The sequence below is a fragment of the Alexandromys fortis genome, unplaced genomic scaffold (assembly GCF_014885135.2).
Source record: "Alexandromys fortis isolate MF-2015 unplaced genomic scaffold, M_Fortis_MF-2015_v1.1 scaffold_3, whole genome shotgun sequence".
Classification (NCBI taxonomy): Eukaryota; Metazoa; Chordata; class Mammalia; order Rodentia; family Cricetidae; genus Alexandromys; species Alexandromys fortis.
This window is the reverse complement of record NW_026067909.1, coordinates 29,814,106-29,832,783: the sequence shown is the minus strand read 5'-3', so window position 1 is coordinate 29,832,783 and position 18,678 is coordinate 29,814,106. Positions and strand designations below refer to the sequence as shown.

The 18,678-nt window shown below is 47.5% G+C and overlaps 1 protein-coding gene across 1 annotated transcript in view; it reads right to left on the bottom strand.

Moving 5' to 3' along the window:
- Positions 1–18,678, bottom strand: part of Col4a1 (collagen type IV alpha 1 chain) — a 114,721-nt gene that overhangs the window by 41,134 nt on the left and 54,909 nt on the right. The window contains exons 3-18 of the mRNA XM_050137126.1: positions 9,515–9,604; positions 9,372–9,416; positions 8,325–8,369; positions 8,168–8,230; positions 7,712–7,765; positions 7,564–7,590; positions 7,011–7,094; positions 6,867–6,929; positions 5,277–5,312; positions 4,706–4,747; positions 3,612–3,698; positions 2,586–2,612; positions 2,393–2,443; positions 1,887–1,931; positions 1,749–1,802; positions 613–654 (exon numbers count right to left, since the gene is read on the bottom strand). Of these exons, the coding sequence (XP_049993083.1) occupies positions 613–654; positions 1,749–1,802; positions 1,887–1,931; positions 2,393–2,443; positions 2,586–2,612; positions 3,612–3,698; positions 4,706–4,747; positions 5,277–5,312; positions 6,867–6,929; positions 7,011–7,094; positions 7,564–7,590; positions 7,712–7,765; positions 8,168–8,230; positions 8,325–8,369; positions 9,372–9,416; positions 9,515–9,604 (855 nt within the window). The remainder of the gene's footprint in view (positions 1–612; positions 655–1,748; positions 1,803–1,886; positions 1,932–2,392; positions 2,444–2,585; positions 2,613–3,611; positions 3,699–4,705; positions 4,748–5,276; positions 5,313–6,866; positions 6,930–7,010; positions 7,095–7,563; positions 7,591–7,711; positions 7,766–8,167; positions 8,231–8,324; positions 8,370–9,371; positions 9,417–9,514; positions 9,605–18,678) is intronic.

Sequence of the window (18,678 nt, the reverse complement as noted above, 5' to 3'; positions counted from 1 at the left end):
TTGGGTGATTGCTCAGGTAGTCAGTTGTCTTTGTCAATTGTTACACATTTGGATCGTTTGTTAAGTAATATTTATTGCCTTCTCGGATCTTTGATGGAGTTGAAGATTATATAATTGTAGTTACTCTCTACATTATTTAGACTCCTTGAGATAGAATGTTTAGCAAAACTTTTGATTCTCAATATTGTTTGTTATATTTATTTGTTATTGTTGTATATAGTTGTATTTGGTTTAGTTCTGTCTTATTTAGACAAAAGGGGGAGATGTAGGGATAAGTCCCACCCCTTAGGGGGCGTGTTCGCCTCAGGCTAAAGTTTTCCTATAAATTTGGCGAGGTGCTCCCAGCACTCGCTTCTGCTTTCCTGGTCTCCGCGGGAACGGTGGTTCTGTAAGTCTATTCCTCCATTAAAGCTGTCTATATTTTGACAATCTGTCTGCATTCGCTTACGCAGAGGTAAAAATGATAAAAGTGTGATTGTTAAAATCAGAGCAAATATGAATTACTTTATATGGCGGGCACCCACTTCAAATAAGAGCATCACATCACACAAGGAGACATTGCAGAGTATCTTATGGCACCTAGGACCCACCTCAAACACACTTATTACTTACAGATCCAGGAGGGCCTGGAAGTCCAGCTTCACCCTTCTCTCCCTGCAAGGAATGTGCACAGTTATTTGCAGCCATACCATATAGATGAGCAAGCAGAAAGCTGGCCAGGAGATTTCTGGTAAAAGAGAAGTTGTACTACACAACGCCCAAATCATTGTCCTCTCCTGACCTCTCGCTCTGGGAGTGGCTCGGTTACTCTGTGTAGACACACCTCTTATCTGTGTCACATAAAGGTGACGTGGAAACAAAGATGTCTGCCTAAGTGGAAGACTGAAGAGTCACTGCTCACCCTCCTGTGTGGCAGCCACCCTGAAGGACCATGAGAGCCCTGTAGAACTAGAAGGCTCTTCTTTAAATTGCTACAAAGCACAGTTTGCTTCTAACTCCAACTCCGTAGGGTGATTATATGGGATTTTTATGGGATTTACACTTAAAGTAACCATATAAACTCCAGCGTTGACTTCAGACAAGTTTAAAATGAACTAGAACCCAGTCAGTAGAAGACACAGATATTAAAAGGTGTCTACATATAACTAATTTATAGATGTCCATATAGATTAGAACCTCCTTATTTTATTAACAAAACATTATTAATTTCAAAAAGCAAGTGTGGGTCAATGAGATGGTTCAGTGGGCAAAAGCGCTTGACAACCCAGGACCCACATGTTAGAAGGAGCTATCCTCTAACCTCCACATGGGACAGACGTGCGCCTACACACACTTGGCCAATCAATCGATGTAGCTTTTTAAAACTTAAGAAGAAGAAGGACAAGAGGTGGCCTTCAAACCCATGTTGTCGAGGGGACATGCGTGTGTTCACAGAGGAACAGCAGAAGGCAGAACCCGGCCCAGGCTGTCTTTTCCTTCTACTTCTCCATTTTCTCCTCCTTTATAACCAGGAAAAAAAATAATCTCTACAGAAAAAAGATAGAAGCTCGACCAAGTGTGTCCCGTGATAGTCGTCTTTTACATAATTCATCAGCCCAAGAAAGTCAACAAACTGTGCTGAATCCTTATAGAGTAGGAACATTTTCTCCCCTTGCGTTCAGAGTTCTCTCTTCTAGAAAACAAACGAGCGAGCTTCTAGGAGGAAAGACCCAGGAAAGGTAAAACCTCAGAACAATGCCACCACGCACCTGAGGGCCCGGCCGGCCTGGGAGTCCTGGGTACCCGGAATCACCAGGAAAGCCCTAGAAGGAAGGGAGGTAAAGGATGCTCATCAAGGAGAACGGTAGCCCCCATCCACCCAGACACTGCAGAGGAAGGGGACTTACCGGACTCCCCTTTTCTCCCTTCTCGCCGTCTTTTCCAGGCTTTCCCTGTATAATAAAGAGGTAGACATGAGCCTTTCACAGATAACTATGGCCACACCACACCATAGTCCTGTTCGTCTCTTTCCACACATGCCTGCAGGGAGGAATCAGACATTCCCAGAAACCAGCAGCTGAGCAGATATTCTACTGCTGTGCCCAGATAGGGAGAAGCACGTGGGACCATCAGGGTCCCAGCCACACACAAGCCTGGCATGGGAGGGGGCGGGGACTCAGATCTGGTGTCAAGATCGGCAGAAATAACTAAGCACCTGTTCTGACCGCACAAGACGGGGAGGTGTCCCCAGGGGACAGCATGGGTAGTCCTTCCACAGCAGACTCAGTGGGGTTTGAGGAAGAAATTAGCAAACCCTACAGATGTATCCATCTTCCCATTTCATTTCTATGAGTCCGGGCATTAGAGGGGAGTGTGTTCACAGTGAGGAGCAGACAGAGCGGGAAGCACTTACCCGTGGCCCTGGCTTGCCTGGTTCACCTTTCTCTCCATACCCTGGGGCTCCCTTAAGAGACAAGAGGAGACGGAGTCAGACTCTCTGATATATGCAAATACAATATGAAGCCAGCCACACTTTGGCTACCAATGCCATAATGAAACATCCTTCACACAAAAGCAATAATGGCAAGGAGGACCAGAGTACTCACCTGAAATCCGGGTTCACCTTTCTGACCCTAGAGAAATTGAGGGGTTGGGAAGAGATAGATCAGTATCATCTAACAGCTACATTGCCCATCTAATGGCTACAGCACCCACCTAACGGTAAATCACCCACTGAACAGCAAATCACCCATCTAACTGCCACATCACACTCCTGTTGCTTTTTCCCCCGTTTTCTTTCCTTCCTTTCTTTTCCTTGAGACAGGGCCTTTTTATGAATCTCTGATTAGCCTGGAACTTGTGGCAATCCTCCTGCTTCAGCATTCTTGGTGTTAGGATTACAGGGGTGCACTACCATGCCTGGTTCAGTGTTTCAGATGCTACATTGAACTCATTAAGGAAAAAAAAAAACTCCAGGCTGCAGAGGTGGCTCAGAGAGCACCCACTGCTCCAGCAAAAGGCCTGAGCTTAGGCCTGCACTGGGCTGCACACAACCACCTGTAACTCAGGCTCCAGGGAGATGCAATGCTTCTGGCTGCTGCTGCATATGCATAAATTTACATAAATTTGCATATGCGCCTGTACACACAATCATGAACTTACACAGAGACACATACACCTATATACACATGCATAAACTTACACAGAGACACACCTACACATGCATATCAACTGCCAAAAAATAATCTTTTTTTTATTAACAAAAGATGCATACTGGCCTCCAGCGGTACCTGTCTAGCATGGTTTGGGCTACAGTCTAACACCCTGGTGAGAGCATGGGCCTTGGTCTCCTCCTACCCCTCAGCTGGATCCCTCCCACCCACACAGACTCTCCCCAGTGCCAGGCTTATTTAAAAAACCCTTTGTTAGGTGGATGGACACAGAATAGTCCGAGGACAACCCAGGACAGTCATTTCTGTCCTCAGAGCTACTCAATTTCACGGGACAGGACATCTAGAAACCTTCTTCCCAGGACAAGGTGGGTTACGGCTGGAGAATCTGCATTTCAATCTTTTCCCCTCAGAATTTGTCCAATAGAAAGCAAATATCTAATGAACAGAACTCAGACATACCTTTTCTCCTGTTGGGGCAAAGTCTCCTTTTTCCTTAACTTGTGCCTGTCCGGGTATTCCAGGGGGACCACTGATCCCCTGCTCGCCCTGTTCAAGTAAACAGTGAAGCTCAATTAGGTTTGAGCTGCTATAGGGCAGTAAAAGCCTGGAGCTAAACACTAGCGGACTCTCCTCCAACAGTGGGAGCCTTGACTTCTGCAGGAAAGCGGACCCCTGGTGTCTACAGACAATAGTGTCTCCCAAGCTTACGAGTCTGAATCAGGGCAGGCATCAGCACACACCACTGTGTCAGTGAGAACACACCAGCTGTGCAAGCACCAGCACACACCACTGCGTCAGTGAGAAAACAGTGTGCACTCATCAGCACACACCACTGCATCAGTGAGAACACACCAGCTGATAGGAGACTGGCAAGAAAGGGGATACTTTAGGTGAGCCCAGAATAAGAGAATCCTTAGACTTCTTACTCAGGCTGCATAACAGCTAAGCCACACTCAGAATTAAAGGGCCAGTCAGCCAGACATGAATGAGAGCCAAAGACTTCAACAGTAAAATGCATTAGCCCAGGCTCTGTCCAGTCCCACCTTGTCTGGTATCCCCTGGTGGCAGTTACTCACACCAGCTTGCACACCCAAAGACAGACAGCAATGGTGATAATGCCCCTTTGTCTTACCCAGGGACACTACTAGAGAGGACGTCAGGGGGTTCACTGTTTGCCCTTCTTGCCAAGAAAAAGATGTTTGTCCAGTTTTCACCACCACCACCCTGCTTCCAAAGCACACAACCTTGGGAAGCATCTGATCCCCGAGAAAAAACCAGTTCCCACCACATCATGGCCCCCTCCTCCTCACAATGGCCTCTCCCACGGTTGGGTTTCATAGATGCTACTAGGAGGCAAGTTAAATGTCACCCTTTGGACATGAATTTGAGAGCTGATGTATGTGTTGACTGAGCCCTGTTCCAATAAGTCACTGGGCGCTGCAATTGGCCTCATTTCTTGGCAAGGCAGAACAAATTCTGCAATCCTGGAAGTTGTCCCATGTCCCCTCCAAACTCAGGAACACGCAAAGGAACCATACTGGGCACTCACTCACCTTGTCACCTTTTGGTCCTTGGGAGCTGGCGCCCATCTGCCCCTGTTGGTTACAAATGACACTTTATTATTAAGGCTGTCTGTCACCTTGGCCAGACATCCTCAAAGCACCACACAGGTGGGACAGGTGTTAGGCTTCAAGCAATACTTTTGCCCTACAAACACCATATACGCTTTGCCAGAAAAGCCACGCTGGATGCAATAACCGTGCAAGGATTTTTACAAACAGTGTAATAAAGAATTCGTTTATGTAAGGGTTTTGAACTCTGGGCTCAGAAAAGTAAGGGAATAATCAATGAATCTAAGAGATTGCTAAGGGGTGAGTAGATGGGATCGGAGGGTCTCAAAGAGGAGGAAGGGGGAGGAGGATAGTAGGGGTTGCTGGATAACAGGAAAATGACTGACCGATGATAATCAACAGAGAGACAAACAGCAGTACTGATACTGACTGGGAGTCAGTCCCATCTATAGGTGAGAAGAGGTGACTTTCCAGAGCGCTTTACAAAGGGGACCATGGCAACTCAACATAAGCCTTCATTAAGGCCAAGAGCAATAAAAGAAAAAAACTTTACCTTTTCTCCAGGGGGGCCAGGGGGGCCTGGGGGACCCTGAAAGAGAGAGCATTTTAGTTAAACAATCTTCGATATCAACTATGATCTGAACGATGAAGTACCCCTCTGCACCACAGAAAAGGGGGTGACATAGTCCCCAGCTGGTGGCACTATTCAGAGGTGACAGCATCACAGGGGTGCTTAACCACTGATGTGTCTATAACGGAAGGGACTTGCTGGGGTAGGGGGCATGGATGGAGAACGCGAGTCCATAGGGTTGTTCCTTTGAAGGAGGCATCTTGTCCCCACACTTCCCCTGTTCCTCTGTTATGTCTCAACTACACCTCACGTTCCCCATCACAGTGCTGTCTCCCCACAGGCTCAGAATCACAGAGCCTAGGACTGTGCGAACCAAAACCCCTGAGACCATGAGCCGAGATAAATCCGTCCTCCTTGTAGACGGTTTTCTTTGGGTATTTTCTCCAACAAAGGAGAAGCGGAATGCACAGTCTTTGTACTGACGTCATCCTGAGACTCTGCTGTAGGAGAAGGATGTGACTCCTCAGACATATAAAGCCTTGAAGACAGACAGCTATGGGTCAGGACAATAATGAAGGGGGCAGAAATCCATCAAGGGCTAAGGACTGCCTCTTGGGTGCTGAAGGCCTGCAGGTACCAGCCTGTTCTCCTAGCTGGAGCAGCCCACATGGGTCCAGCACCTTCCTCCTTCAGATACAGGGTTCTACCTCGAAAAGCCAATTCTTCTGGTGAGTAGAGGGTGGTGATGCCAAAAAATGGTCCCATACTCTCAAGAAAATTTCAGAATGCGCCCCTAAATCTTTTTTTTTTTAAAAAAAGAACGAAAGAACGAAAGAGAGAGAGAGAGAGAGAGAGAGAGAGAGAGAGAGAGAGAGAGAGAGAGAAAGAAAGAAAGAAAGAAAGAAAGAAAGAAAGAAAGAAAGAAAGAAAGAAAAAGAAAAGCCGGCCACTCTGTGATATAAAAAGATGTCATTGACCCATAGAAAGGTGAATGGGTTCTATCTATACATGTGGACAAAACGATACAGAAAGAAAAGAGATTAAATATAAATATGAGCCTGAGGTTCCCTGAGAGGATGAGCCGTCGGGTGTTTCAGACCACAAACTCAATCACCTCTGTTTTTACGCTAACTTTTCTGTGCTGCGGAAGTGTGGGAATGAGGGAAAGTCTCCCTCCTCCTGCAAAGAATGTCAGTCAGGGGTGGGGCTGCCTCCCCAGTGTTCCAGGCGCTAAGTTCACCTCAGGGTCCCTTCCAGGTCTGTGCCCCGCTCCTAATTGACCCTTAAATTCTAATATGCCCCTGCCTCTGCAACCCATCTCCCCTGCACCAAGGGCAGAGCCCACCCCAGTGACCTTCAGTCTGGCTTCCAGGCCATCTGTCCCAGAATGCCTTAAGGGTCCACAGTATAAAGCACCCATTTCCCACAGCTCTGGGAGTTGGGGGCCGAAGGTGTCAGTCACACTTTCTCCTAACAAAGAAGCTGAGCTAAGAAAGAGCCACAGGACAAGATTCTTGGTCAGCCCCACATAGCGCCACTTCTCTTCTCCAAGTGACTATCCTCGAAACTTACCGGTGGCCCGGTAAATCCTGGAGGACCAACAGGTCCCTGGAGTCCTGGCAGTCCTGGTGGGCCCTACGGTTAGGTGAGACAAGAAAGGATTACGATACTGCAGTCCACCCAGGGGGAGACTCGATGCATGCAGCAAAGGCTTACCGGCGTGCCGGGGGCGCCAGGGAATCCTCTTTCCCCTTTCAAAGGTATTCCAGGGATGTGGCCGATAATTTCACCAGGGTCTCCCTAGAAGAGGGAAAAAGAAGAAAAACATGCAAATATTGAAAGACACATAAAGAAAATTGGAATCCACCCAATACTGGGGTGGGACTGACCCCAGGCTGGGACTTAGGCCTGCGGAGTTGGGGGGACACAGGACAACTATGAAGGTTATTCCCCAAGCACTATCCAGCTTGGTTTTTGTTTGTTTGTGGCTTTTTTGGTTTGCTTGGTTTTTTCTTTTTTCTTCCTCTGGCCTAGAGCTCACCAAGTAGACCAGCTGGCCAATGAACCATAGTGGCCTGTGCCAGAATCACTTCCTGAATTCTTCCCAAGGCTCACGGCGTGCCCACGGCTTGGCATAGCCTGGTGCCTAAGTCTCTCTGTGTGATTTATATATCCTTTTCATATAACAGAGTTTAGGGCATTTGTGTAGAGTATTTTCGATTGATTTCTTATGAGGAACCCAGGGAAATGAAACTTAAAGTAAACATACCTTTATTCCTGGCAACCCCTGTGGTCCCTAGAAAAGAAAGAAGTTTAGCTATAACTTTTGTTTCTCCAAAAATATGAAAAGTAATAAGATATGAGCACCAAAACAATAATTAGAAAAAGAAAATCTATTTGAGTAATCAGATACTCACGGGACTCCCGGTGAATCCAGGCAAGCCGGGAGGACCGAGCGGACCTCTCTCTCCCTAGGAGACATGGGAAATGTCACACACGCATGCACACCCCAACACTTCACATCAGACATGACTTTAGAACAGCTGCCTCGGTGGTAGCATGCACAGTCTGATACAAGTAAGACACCGGGTGCCACTTCATGGGGAGAACCCCGACTCCCCAGCAAGAGCGACAGAAATAAAAGACTCGGGAAAGCAGATCTGGGTTTGATTTAGTAGATTCCAGATAAAATCTTTAAAAGAACAATTTTAGACTAAAGCATAGAAGTAGAAAGGAACCGCTGTCTTTTCCGTACATTAAATGTGGGGAAGCTGCATTTTCTCGTGCGAGAAAGTGAGCTTCAAGGTAGTGACTGCACTGTAGCATGAAGCTATGTGTGGGTGTACAAGTTAGGGTCTTGGGTCTAAGCTTACCTTTGTACCGTTGCATCCTGGGATACCTGGAGGACCTGGCGGACCATCTTGGCCAGGAATACCCTTGCAATCAATCAAACGAAGAAGTCAACAAAATAGGAACTCACCAGGTGGTAGGACAGTTCATGAAATCCATGTGTGTATTTTGTATACGTACAGGAAGCCCGGGGTTCCCAGGGTAGCCAGCTATTCCAGGGGGTCCCTGTAGAGACAGAACAAAAGCATTTCAGCCAATCACAGGGAACCTTACTACTCCTTCACACCTTCCCAGTCAAAGAGCTTAGAACATGAGCACCGAGCAGAGAGCATTCTGGGAAGGAAGCACTGAGACTCAGCAAAAGGTGTAGACCTAAAGGAATGTGTGTGTGTGTGTGTGTGTGTGTGTGTAAGCACACCCTTTCTTGTCTCTAAAATCAAGGTTGTGAATACACAGAATAACATTGTCCTCACTGGATCTCTTGTATTATCTGAGTTCAAATGAATGTTCAATCCACATTAAAATCATAAACACTTTATGAAGAACTGCTCGTGGGATAAACTCAAATCTATCTGTTGCAAGAGCCCTTGTCTTCTAATTCCTAAGCAGTCAAGTGTGGCCGATTGCATCCAGAGAGTGACGACAGTGTTCCCCCTCTCGCAGCCCCACGAGCCCATGAGAATACCAAGGAGCGTCAGACACCACCATCCCACCTCCCTCTTCACTATGTAACCACAGCCAAACATTTCCAGACGCTGTCCTAGGCTTCTCTCTGCCAAGAAAGCATCATCTTTGTACTCTCCGGAAACAACGCAGTAGAGAAAGTAAAGAGTTCAGCTCTGGAAACTTCTCTCTACATTCAATGATGTTTTCTCCCTCTAATGACTTTGGACAGATAATTAATGACCCCCTCTTCCAAATTAAAATGTCTATAAGGGACCCTTGAAGAAGAATGAGCAAGAATGAGCAAGCTCATCTAGCAAGGGAATTCTGCTTACATACAGTAGCAACCTGCAGGTAAGAAGGGTGATGGCCCATGGCAGCCCACAGCAGTCCACAGGTAAGAGAGGTGGTGGCCCATGACAGTGAGGAGAGGCAGAAGAGAGGGAGGGAGAAAGGGAGGAAGGGAGGGAGGGAGGCAGGCTGGCAGGCTGGCTGCCCCTGGGGCAAAGGTTCCACTGAGCTCTGGACACCTCAGTCCTCAGGGTTACCAGGCACTGTACTTACTCTTGTCCCTTTTGTGCCAGGAAGTCCAGGTTCTCCAGTATCACCCTACAACAAAACAGAGATACCATGAGGATGGCTCAGGCCACTGTCACAAGACTGGAGACATTTGCAATCCGGCCCTCCTCCATACCAGTCAAGCTCACCTTTTGTCCTGGTGGTCCATGTGGCCCCTCTGGTCCTTGCATCCCAGGAAACCCAATGACACCTTGTAACCCTGGAAAGCCTCTTTCTCCCTGCAGAAAAGCACAGAGGTCAGACGGAGGGCAAGGGAGCAGATCAGTCAACTGTGATGGGTGTTGGGGGTGTTAGCCTGGCTGTGCCTGCAAGGCCTTGCTCTAAGGACAGCATCTGAATGGGGGAGCAGAGGGAGGGAGGATTGTCTCTAAGTGGTTAAGGCTGGAAAAACAGCAGCAGAGTCCCTAACAGTCAGAGCAGAGGGCAATTCTGGTGCCTTCTGGGTCGACACCAACCTTCTTCTGTCCTTGACATCACCAGTTCAGGTCCTCAGTCTTCAGACTTGCAGACTTTGCCAGCAGTCCCCAGGTTCTCAGGCTTGCAGCCTTGGATGGAGCTACACCACTGGCTTTCTTAAGTCACCCACTTTCAGGTGACACGTGGTACAACTCAGTCTCCCAATCATAGCAGTCAATTTTAACAACAAATCTCTTCTCACCTACCTACCAACCCATCCCTCCATCCTTCATTCATTCATCTACCCATCTACCATCTATCCACTCATTCACCCATCCTTCCATCTATACATTCACCCATCTAACCATCCACTCACCCATCCATCCACCCACATACCATCTATCCATCTATCTATCCATCTACCATCTATCCATCCACTCACCCATCCATCTACCCACATATCCATCCATTCATTCACCCATCCATCTACCCATCCATCCATCTATCCATCCATCCATCCATCCGTCTGTCCATCCATTCAACCATCCATCCATTCACCCACCCATCTATCCACACATCTACCTTCCCCTCCATTTGCCCTTCCATATCCATCCACCTATATATCTGCCTACCTATCCACTCACATACCATCTGCTCATCATCTATCTTAACATATATCCAATATGACATCCATCTTTCCATCCATGTACTCATCTATCCATCTATCTATCCATCCATCTACCCACCAATCAATCTGCTCATCCTATTGGCTGTTTTGTCTAAGGAAATGGACTGAAGCCTAAGTCTTTCTAAGTACCACTAAGCATTGCAAGAGTTCAAAATGAGTGTCTGAGAATGGATGATGAAGCCCTCTCCAGTGCCTCATGTTGAGTTCTTAATATTCAACACCTAACAAAATGTTTTGTACATATTAAGAGCTATATAATATGTAAAGTCTGTAAACTAAAACTACTCAAGTTCTTTTCAGTGAGTAGATCATATTCTCAGCCAGTTCCTAGCACCTTTTTGCTATCCATAGAGGACACGCTGTGATGGCATGGTCAGTCATGTCTCTCTCTGTAGACCTCTCAGAAATGGTGACAATCAGAGTTCTGACCTCAGCCACAAATGATCAATAGTTCCATAGTGGGCTTGCGTCAAGCTCTTTTTCAAAACAAAAGATGAAAGTTTACTGGTAGCCTCTGCCCCAACCCAGAAATGAAATAAGAAATGTGATTGTTAAAATAAGGAATATCACTCAAGGTAGAAATGTTTGACAAGGGTTGCAATACACTGGAAAAGAACAAAGAACGGTGAGAAAAACTGTGAGACTCTGGGCCTTAGGCTGACCTTCCAAAGATGAATAAGTACAAGGAGAGACAGAAGGACTCAGAATTCGAGGAAATATGGGCTGGAGAGAAAGGCTGAGGGAGCTGGGGCGGGACGTCAGACCACATGGTTGAGACCAAACAGAAAAGAAACCCTGGCGAGGTGAAAACACACAGGAAGGAGGGATCCAGCTTTGAACCGAGGGACTGTGCAGTGTGCAGCAAAAGGAGCAAGCGATCTGTTAGGAAGATTGGCAGGTTTTGATTATCAATTTAAAAAAAAAACCATAAGTGCATTTTCTCCATACAGCAAATAACTTGTTATAGCTGACTTCAAAGCAGAAGGAGCTTCAGAGTGGGCCAGCAGGATCGCTTCAAACCCAGTGCTCCTCTCGAGGCTTCGTTAGTGCCAAGTAAAGGGGACCTGGCGTGGTGTGCATTACACACAACCGTTTACCTCCCCATAGCATTTCACACACCATGAGTTACTAAAAAGATGTCCACCATCACGTCATCCAAACAAGACCAGGCAGCCCCTCCAAAGCCACGCTTTCCTCCAAACTGCCAACCGGTCCTGGCAGTTGAGAGTGCCTCGCCAATCCCTTGGGTCTTTATAAATACAAAAGTGGCTTTCGTGGAGTGCATGTGAATAACTAGGGGACAATATTTTTACATTTCAAAGAAGAGGGGATGTAGTAAATTCCTATACTTTGGAAGCACCCTTGGGCTAGTACCAATAGAATCTACTAGAAGAAGCCAAATCAAGCACACTGTGTGCCTTAAATCTAGTTTGACATGGACACTGGATCCTTCTCCCAATGTCGGGTGAGTGCTGAGGAAGGAGACCTCCAAGTCTTGTACAAATGCTGAGTGAAGCAAATACATTCACCCTCAGACTGTCATGGTGGTGGCATCATGCAACCATGGTAAATGCTGAATCACGATGGTGGCACCATGCAACTGTGGGAAATGCTGAGTCATGGTGGTGGCACCATGCACCTGTGGGAAATGCTGAGTCATGGTGGTGGCACCATGCAAACACAGGAAATTCTGAATCATGATGGTGGCAGGAAACACGCTGACTACTAAGGCGCTGTCATACGGGCCACCAAACTGGAGTGCCCAGTCCTTGGATGTAAAAGAGCTGTGCTCAGAATAGAACACAACTGAACTGCGAACAGCTGGCCCCCAAAATAATAAAAAATAGTAATAAAATAAGAACTGAATTGTGTATCCTCAAATAACCCAACATGAGTTGGGGAGGCAATAAGGAGGGCACATCACTGGAGAACTTTCTAGTATGTCTGTGGGGTATTTTTAGTACTTAATTGATATTGGCAGTATCACCAGAAGACCAAGAGAGATAAGATTTTTTTTATTATTTCTCATTTTAATCATGAAATGAGCACAGTGCGGACGGGAGCCAGATGAACTGATTCCTCCCAGATTTTCACTGAGTCAGCGCTGAACCAGAATTAGAAATGAAGTCAGCCCACCCCAGGCCCTGCCTTATCTAGGTCACTAGAGCAAGCTGGTTCCCAGTAGCATATTAAAGGAACCCACAGCATGACGTCAGCCAGTGAAACAGACCCTCTTGCGTTCCTGCTGTAGGGAAAGTTCAACACCCATCCTGAACTGACTGGTCACAAGTCACTGGTGACCCCGCACACTCCTGGGAACAGAGAAGAAAAATCTGAATTCCCAGACTGGCCTTCACACAAGGACACATTCTTCCCCAAATATCACCAGAGGACTTAAGCAACTGCATCTCTCAAGGGTTTTGAAATCAGCTAAAAAGGAAGTGACTCCATCACAAAATTTTTGCTACTCCCCATTTTAAGAAAATGTTCTGTCTTTTATTTTTCCAGTAAAAACTGCACACTCATATTTAGATGCCCCGTGTCCTCTCTGAGTTTACCATGAGAACGCAGGCAGAACGGAGGGAAGGGACAAGCACTCAAGCAACTATACCATGAGCTGGCACACAACGCAGCTGCACTGGAGCCAAATGGCTCCATCCTGCTTCTAGCAGAGATCTCCCCTGGGGAAGAAGGGAGAGAAGGGAGCCCGACACGCCGTGCAAAGGCCATCGGTGCCAGGGGTTTCCGAGCCAGACTCTGCAGCTGCAGTGGGCAATAGTCCAGCTGTGACCACCCTGAAGTTCAGGGCCAAGTGCAGAGTGGAGGAGGAAGAGCTCCCCTGTCATCCAGTTCCCACAGTGTGCGACAGAAGAAGTCAAAGGTCAGGGTGGCCACTCGGTTGGTCCTAGGCACAACTGACCACCACAGCCACGGTTTACAGCAATGGTGAGCGACACTGAAGAGAAGGAACTGGGGGTATAGCTTAGTAACAGAACATTTACCTAGCATGTGGGTCCCTGGGTTCTAGCCCCAGCAATGGAGGAAGGGATAGTCACCAAGAGAAGCCTGTAAAACATTACACAAAAGCTTCAATGTGACCAAGCTTTGTGAGTTTGCTGTTATGAGGAACCGTGCCAGTCAAAGAGAGAATATGCAGATTTTCAGCACTAAACCAGGAGATGCCTGAAGATGCCAAGACACGGGCCACCCTGAACTAACCAGACTGATAGAGACCAAATGCAGCCATCAAATTATCCCACTGTGCCTAATAAATGCACACCAATACTATTCATCAATTTAAAAAAAAAAGCTCACCCTCTCTTAGCCCCCAACCATTTAACTATATATGGAATTTTAAATCCAATCTGTCTCTGTGTAAAGACTGTATCCATCAAGGAAAGCCATTACGGCTATGTTCTCCAGGGAAACTCGGAACCTGAAGAGGAGAAACAAAGTGCCGTTGTTTATGGAGATGAAAGCAGCCTGCAGCGTCATCTCGGGGCTGACGTTAACCGTTCCAAATTAGGCTTGAAACAGATTCATGCTGGAGAAACTCATAACGTCTGCTGACCGTATCATCCACGGCAAGCACATAAAGATGCCGTAAAATGTGGACAGAAAAGGTGCCTTTGTAAACCCGACCGCGTCCCTGCTCTCAGAACACCATAAAAAGAGCTTAATGAAGGTTCAACTAGCGTCTCAGCCAGAAAGTCAAACACAAAGCACCCAGAACTCGTGACGTTGATATAGTAGGGAATTTTTAAAATCAAGGGATAATTACCAATCACAACGTCTAGAACGAACACAAACTGTATCTAAAATAAATGGCCATCAAAAATCCCATTATCAAAAGCAAACACGGTGGCCAGGGTGGTGACTCTAATCCTAGCATTTGGGACGCTGAGGCAGGAGGATTGATGCAAGTTTGAGGCTAGCCTGGGCTACATAATGAGTTCATCCTCAAGGATAAGTTGAAATTCTGTCTCTAAAATATTTTTCTAAGGCACTGGAGAGATGGCTCTGTGGTTAAGAGCACTGGCTGCTCTTGCAGAATCAAACAAGGGTTTGGTTCCCAGCACCGACATGGTGGCTCACAACCAACTGTAATTCCAGTTTCAGGAGGGTTAGATGCCTTCTCTTCTGGTCTCTGTGGGCACTGGGCACACATGTAGCACACATACATACATGCAGACAAAACACACTTATTCATAAAATAAAACTCAACAAATGTTTAATTTAGTCTATATAAATTTTTAAATGGATGAATTATGGCTGTTTCAAGGGCCAACACAGAACCCCCATTTCAATCAAACTTTAACTGATTTTTCACGTTCTAATCAATAGGATCATAGATCTCCATGGGAACCACAGCACAGACAAAGATGCTTGCTAATACCCGGAGCAAAACATGGGCAGGAGGATCTCCATGGGTTTGCACAGAAAACACAAGGAATCAGATGATCAACGCTGTTTGAAGAATGCAATCCACCCTCTACCTCATCTTTACTCGGTTAGTGTTCGGCATGCAGGAGGCAGGATTGCGAGATAGCCAATAGCATGATGCACCCCACGCAAGGGGCAAGTAAGTGAACACGTCCTACCAGCTTTACATGTTGAAAAATCCTGGGCAGGAAAGAGCCAGGGTTCCTGGCACAGGCTTAGCCCTTGAGGCCCCATTAGTGCCTAGCTGATGCCTCTGCTCCCAGCTAAACAGCAACAGGAAACTCTCTGCCTTGGACATGGTCCTGAGGCAGCTGTGCCCTTCTGTCGTCCAGTACCCTGAGATGTTACTTTCCACTCAAGGCTGAACATAGCTGAGAGACAAAAACCTGTGCATTTTCTGTCCATAGCTCCCGGTGCATGTGGCTACTGGGAAGCTATTTGGGATGCTGGGCCATGGTCAACAGGAGAATCATGGTCAACGGGGGACCATGGTCAACAGGGGACCCTGGCATTCCACCAAAATTCCACATGTTCAGTCCCTTGAGCCTAGCCAAACAGGCATCTGCAGGACCATTTCCGGAATGTGATACTGCTGGGAAAGTTGTAGGCAGGCTGCAATCTGTGTCAGCAGGTCATGGAAAAGCTCCTGTGACAGGGGCCCTCTGGGAGCTCCCTGCATGCCTTGTGTTTGACACTGCGCTGCTGTAGGGAACGAGGACAGGACCCACACAGCTGAGACAAGGGGAGGGCAGCACTGAGGTTCTGTTTCCCTTCTGCTCCGCAGATTTCTCAAAGAACCAAAGGTAGTACAGGAGACAGGGTCACTGAACTGCAGGAAGTGTCGGGTCTACCACGGTCCAACACAAACCTCAACCCTGCCAGCAAGTTAACCATGGGCCTCGGTGTCAACACAGCTAGCGAGTTCACGATGGGGCTCACCGCAGTCTAGGCGGTGAGGAGACACAGTGAACTGTTCACTCAACACAAGAATAACCAAGAGCAGCAAAATACCCTCCTACCATAGACTAGTCAAAACTTTCCCATGGAGCCAGCCCTCCAACAGCAAACTGGCCAAGAAGGAGGTCACCGACGGAGGAGAAGCGGCAGCAGACTGGCGTGCTGGCAAACCGCTAGGGCGAAGATGCAGACATCTCGTACATGGAGTTCTCTGTCCCATCCTTCAGGGGCATGCAGGTTCCCACGCTGGCCTCCTGCCTCTGTGCTCACCGGGTGCTGGGAGCTCTTCCCCACCTCTCTGTGACCTTCAGCCAGAAGCTCGGGAAAACCAAAGGAGGTCCCACACCTGCAGAGGATCTATTTGCTCAGCCTTGGGAGCTGAGCTACACCCTCGTTGGAAGGGCCCCCTACCCCCCACAGCTTTCATTAGATGCCAGAGACCTTTCATCCCAGACCCCTCTCCAGTTCCCTAACACGGGTAGCTCCCGGAAGCTCTGCCTGCAAGGCAGTGACATCTAACCCTAGGACACACAAAGGGATCCTAGCTAGATCCCTCCTTAGCGAAGTGTAGACACAGGAGACTCAGGAAACCTTAGTCTCTACTGGGCAGCCAGTCCTCTGTGGCTCTCGGTCTGGCCACCAGAGGGAGCGCTGGGTCCACGCGTCTCTAGTAGATCTAGGCTGTTAACAGCAGGAGCGCATCAAATGTTGGGTGGGGTGGCAGGACCTGAAATCCCTGTACTCAGGAGGCAGGGGCAAGAGGGTGAGCTCAAGTCAGCCTACAAGAGACCCTGTCTCACCTCTGCACCAATATGTGCACGCATGTGTGTATACACACACATTCAAGGGCGCAACAGAGAGACGTGAGCTTGACAAAGGCCTCAGAAGTAGAACTGTCTAGGAAAGAACTTTAAGTAGGAAACAAAAAGCCTATATGTTGGGACTATGGAGCAACAAGGCGCTGTGGCTGCAGGAACAAGGAACCACGGATTCTCCTGGTTTAATTGGTGAATATCAGTTGTACTGAATGAGGAGATCCACTCTTCCTAGTTCCCACTCTCGCCTCCCTTCCACTCTGCATCATGGGTATTTTCCAGTCTAACTTTTGCACCTACTTTGTAAACCGAGAAGATCCGGCTGGTTAAGTGACGGCATGCGAATAACACAGGGCACAGAAAGCAACTGAGTCCTACAAGCAGGTCCACAGAGGACCCTGCCAGCAGAACATACTCAAGGTTCACCTTTGGCTCCCCTCCTCACTATAGTGTGTGAGACTCGAGGGGAGAAGGGAAAGAGATTCATACAAGTCAGGCGTGGGAGGTTCACACCCAGCGACAGAACTGGCCGCAAGTTCAAAGCCAGCCTGAGATGCACAATGAGCTGCAGGCCAACCTAGGCTACAGCGTGTTACAAAGAAAAAGGAAAAAAAAAAAAAAAAAAGCAGAGTGAAAGAATGCACGAGTGAATTAATGATTGATCAAATAAATAAATAAATATTCATTTAAAGCAGAAGGCTCCATGGTATTGAATGTCAGGCTGGGAACTGCTAGCCGTGTCCCTGGATGACTGTGTACACTGGGCACAGCAGCAAGAAGGTGGCTGAATCGGGTCACCAGGACCAATGAAGTTAGAGGGAAGAGGCTCACGGGCACAGAACTGAACACAGCCCAGGGTGGCAAAGCACCCCACAGCGAGTAGAGGCTTTGCTCCATTGCCTTGTTCTGTCTTTATTTGTAGAAGTCATCCTATGCTCTTCCCTGGCACAAAGTTCCCTAGGGGGTCTTTTGGGTGGGCAGGCACAATAGGTTCAGCCCACACAGGAGGTCACTCTGAAGATGCCAGGCCACACAGCAAGGAGGCAACCTTTGTGTAGACAGTAAAGCAATGTTGCCACAGCTCGAACACCCAGGTGAGTGTCCCCTTAGGTCAGGGGACAACTAAATACCCCATCTCTGTGACCTGACCCGTAGCAGCGTTTTTACTACTATAACCCCACCAGGATACTTTCCCTTCAGTGAAGGCTGTCCTCAGAGAACACGGTAGACTTTAGAGGAATGCTGGATGGCCGGTGATCTGGGCACCGTGAGACGATGATCCTAAGGGCTGCCCAGAACTGCCGGGATGTCACGTTCTGCCGGCAGCGTGCCTGCCCCTCTCTTTCCAGATTCCACGAAAATGGTCAAATAATTCTCCACTCTGGCTTAACAGGGGATTTATTTAGGGAAGGGCTGAGACTTGGAGAACACAGATAATTGATAACAAGACTTCACAGGGGGTTGGCTCTTTCCTGAGTTCAGACAAAAAAAGAATAAATCTTTTGCCCATAAAGATAAGTTTGCTTGTCTTTGTTATCTCTGAGCCAACAGTTTAAAGAGTGTGTTTTGCGTTAATGGGAAATCTGAAAAATACCCTCTGTTCCTAAGTAGCCCTTGGAGGGTGAGGACGTCAATTTGAGAGCGTGTGTGGGTGTGACGGGGTCTTGAAACAGAACTAGGACATATAAATGTCAGGAAATGCCACGGTCTGGCCATGAACATTTTTTTTGTCTGTGGTAACAGAAAACATGAACAATACCAATGAAATAAATATCCTGACAAACCAGGCTTGTCCACACATCCCGAAAACCCCAGCACTCAGTTGGGAGGAATCTAGAGTTCAAGGTTGCAAGAAACTGTCTCAAAAAGAAAAGGATAAGGAGGGGAGGAGAGGAGATCTAACCCTGAGAGCAACATCTAGAACTAATAATATAAAAGTATACGACAGTCTTTGGGTTTAAACATGAGGAAACTTGCCAGAGAGCCTCAAAAG